This window comes from Limulus polyphemus, unplaced genomic scaffold (assembly GCF_000517525.1).
Source record: "Limulus polyphemus unplaced genomic scaffold, Limulus_polyphemus-2.1.2 Scaffold1919, whole genome shotgun sequence".
In the NCBI taxonomy this organism is placed as follows: Eukaryota; Metazoa; Arthropoda; class Merostomata; order Xiphosura; family Limulidae; genus Limulus; species Limulus polyphemus.
In genome coordinates, this window is record NW_013667529.1 from 193227 (window position 1) to 195996 (window position 2770).

At 35.5% G+C, this 2770-nt stretch overlaps 1 protein-coding gene across 1 annotated transcript in view; it reads left to right on the forward strand.

The window, feature by feature from the left end:
* LOC106465357 (natterin-3-like) overlaps nucleotides 1–2688 on the forward strand; it is a 7681-nt gene extending 4993 nt beyond the window's left edge. Inside the window, exon 3 of the mRNA XM_013925575.2 lies at nucleotides 2307–2688. Coding sequence (XP_013781029.1) covers nucleotides 2307–2558 — 252 coding nt within the window. The 3' untranslated portion in view covers nucleotides 2559–2688. The remainder of the gene's footprint in view (nucleotides 1–2306) is intronic.
* The last annotated feature ends 82 nt before the right edge of the window (nucleotides 2689–2770 follow it).

Consider the following 2770-nt stretch of genomic DNA (forward strand, 5'->3'; position numbering starts at 1 on the left):
TTATTCTAATAATTTCAACAGGTGTCGACTAGATAATTATAGACCACGTTACATTTCAGTTATTCTAATAATGTCAACAGGTGTCGACTAGATAATTATAGACCACGTAACATTTCAGTTATTCTAATAATTTCAACAGGTGCCGAGTAGATAATTATAGACCACTTTACATTTCAGTTCCTCTAATAATAGCAACATATTTTAACTAGGCCACTAACCAACAAATTATATTTTGGTTATTCCTAACAATGTTGTCATGTTGGAGCTGTGAATTCAATAAGATAAAACAACCATTAATCAGTACAATATATTTGTGAAAGAATAATCACAAAACTCTGATTTTAAGCTAACTATTCAACAAAAATGATTATAGCTAATATGGAGTAATTAATTATAAAAAAAAATGTTTGATAGAATGGAATAACTGAGAAAATAAATCTGTTTTAGAAGAGAAGGTGTTTTAAATTTTGAGTTTTGACATCACGAGGCTTACACCTGCCCCAGTTGCTCAGCAGTAAGTCTGCAAGCTTACTACGCTAAAAATTGGGTTTCGACACTCGTTGTGGGTAGAACACTAATAGCCCATTATGTGGCATTGTGTTCAACAACAACTAAACCGCAAGGTTTACGACAGATGTTATAATCTAAACCAACATGATTATACCTCTCGTCACCAGCTATTGTAAATATTCACCACGAGGTTTACAATAAATGTTGTAATTTAATCCAACATGGTTATACCCCTCGTCACCAGTTATTGTAAAAATTCACTACGAGGTTTAAAAAAATTGTTGAAATCCAAACCAACAAGGTTACACCTCGCCTCACCAGCTATTCAATTCATCACAAGGTTTACGGCAGGTGTTCTAATCTCAACTTATATGTTTGCACCTTGAGTTGACTGTGAAATGAACGGCTACTGTTTGTTAGAGAAACACTGGTAGAAATACATTGGTGTCCACACACAATTAACTTATGCAACTCGGTTGCAGTAGACGACATTTCGAATGTTTTCCGCCTTTCATTTTCAGGTACGGTTTTCGTCATCAGCTATTGTGAACATTTATTCAGTTCTTATCAGACAAAATACCATATCCTGTAACGTGTTAGTCTCACTATCTCTCTTATCTCACCATCTTGTGCTATTATATTTCCTAAAGCAGTTATATCGACGGTTAAGTTGATAAATTCAAACTACTCGACAACATTTACACTAACATGTTGAAAATGACAAAAACATCATTTTTTCTTCAGAGGAATTCTTAGAGGTGAATATTTTTGTTGGGTGTGTAACGTTTCAATTTAGAGGTGAATATTTTTGCTGGGTGTGTAACATTTCAATTTAGAGGTGAATATTTTTGTAACGTTTCAATTTCTTCCAGTGTTTTTTTGTAAACAACTGGCATGTTTACTTTACGCAAGCCCATCTCTTATATTACGACATCGTGTTAATATCAATTCGAAAGTTGGACACCCTATCGTGTTAATATCATTATTAATCGTACTTTCCACATGCTAAAAACAACTTCGTTGTCATTTTATTCACCGACACACTTCATTGAAAAGACAAATATCCAAGAACATCGGTGTTGGTAAAGTCAAAGGATGAGAGTCCGCTCGCCCACCACAGGACCCTGAAAACAAAGAAACACATTAAATAAAGACCAAGCCAAAGTGAAGGATACGGTTAAGAAAGTGAACCCACCGAAACAACAAAAACAGTACGATAAAACGTTTCCTAGTATTTTGAACAAAACAAATTAAATAGGACTCTAAAGTTCCTACCAGAGCGATCACTGAATCACTGCACACTTAGCTAACATACCTCAAATTCAACAGCCCTTTCAGCCGTGGGGGCGTTATAATGTGACGGTCAATCCCACTATTCGTTGGCAAAATAGTAGCCCAAGAGTTGGCGGTGGGTAGTGATGACTAGCTGCCTTCCGTCTAGTCTTACACTGCTAAATTAGAGACGGCTAGCGCAGATAGCCCTCGTGTAGCTTTGCACGAAATTCAAAACAAACAAACAATCAAATTCAACAAATACTTTAACCAGTGCGATCACTGAATCACTGCACATCTAGCTAACGAAGATCCAAATACCTTATGCCTTGGTATTTAACTTCTAGTTGCAAAGAAGAGTCTCATTTAAGTAGGTTATTCTTACTTATAGAAAACATGATTAAGATACACTTTCCTGAACAATATTACATATATATCTATTTTATAAAAGCCTTGTAAGTTACTTTAAGAGTTATAATGTTATTTCAATAAGAATAAACAGAGATTTTACCTCTCACGTGCAGGTTCTAGTTAATCAACATGGAACAATATTGGATTGGATTAGATCTTCAGGAAGTGAGATCCCCACGGGATCTGTTCAAGGGGGAATCACCGCCGATGGAGAGACGTTATACATAGGGCGCACATGGCACGAAGGAACAGTAACGATTGGAAAAGTTCACCCTAGTCATGGAGTTCTTTACATCGCATACGGAGGCGGAGAACACGCTTACCCAGATTATGATATCTTGGTCGTGAGATCAGTTAATTTTTAAAGAAGAGAAACGTTTGTTTTCATAACAATGAAAAATGATCAATCACTTACATAGTCCTAATTATTAATAATCTCTGAGGATCGAAAATGTTACTCTTCATAAGACCTGGCATTAAAGTGTTTAAATTCTAGTGACAGTTGTCTACTCTCTTTTTATAAACCCAGTCAAAAACAAGTATACATATGTCTCTTACATGAACTCTAGATTCTACT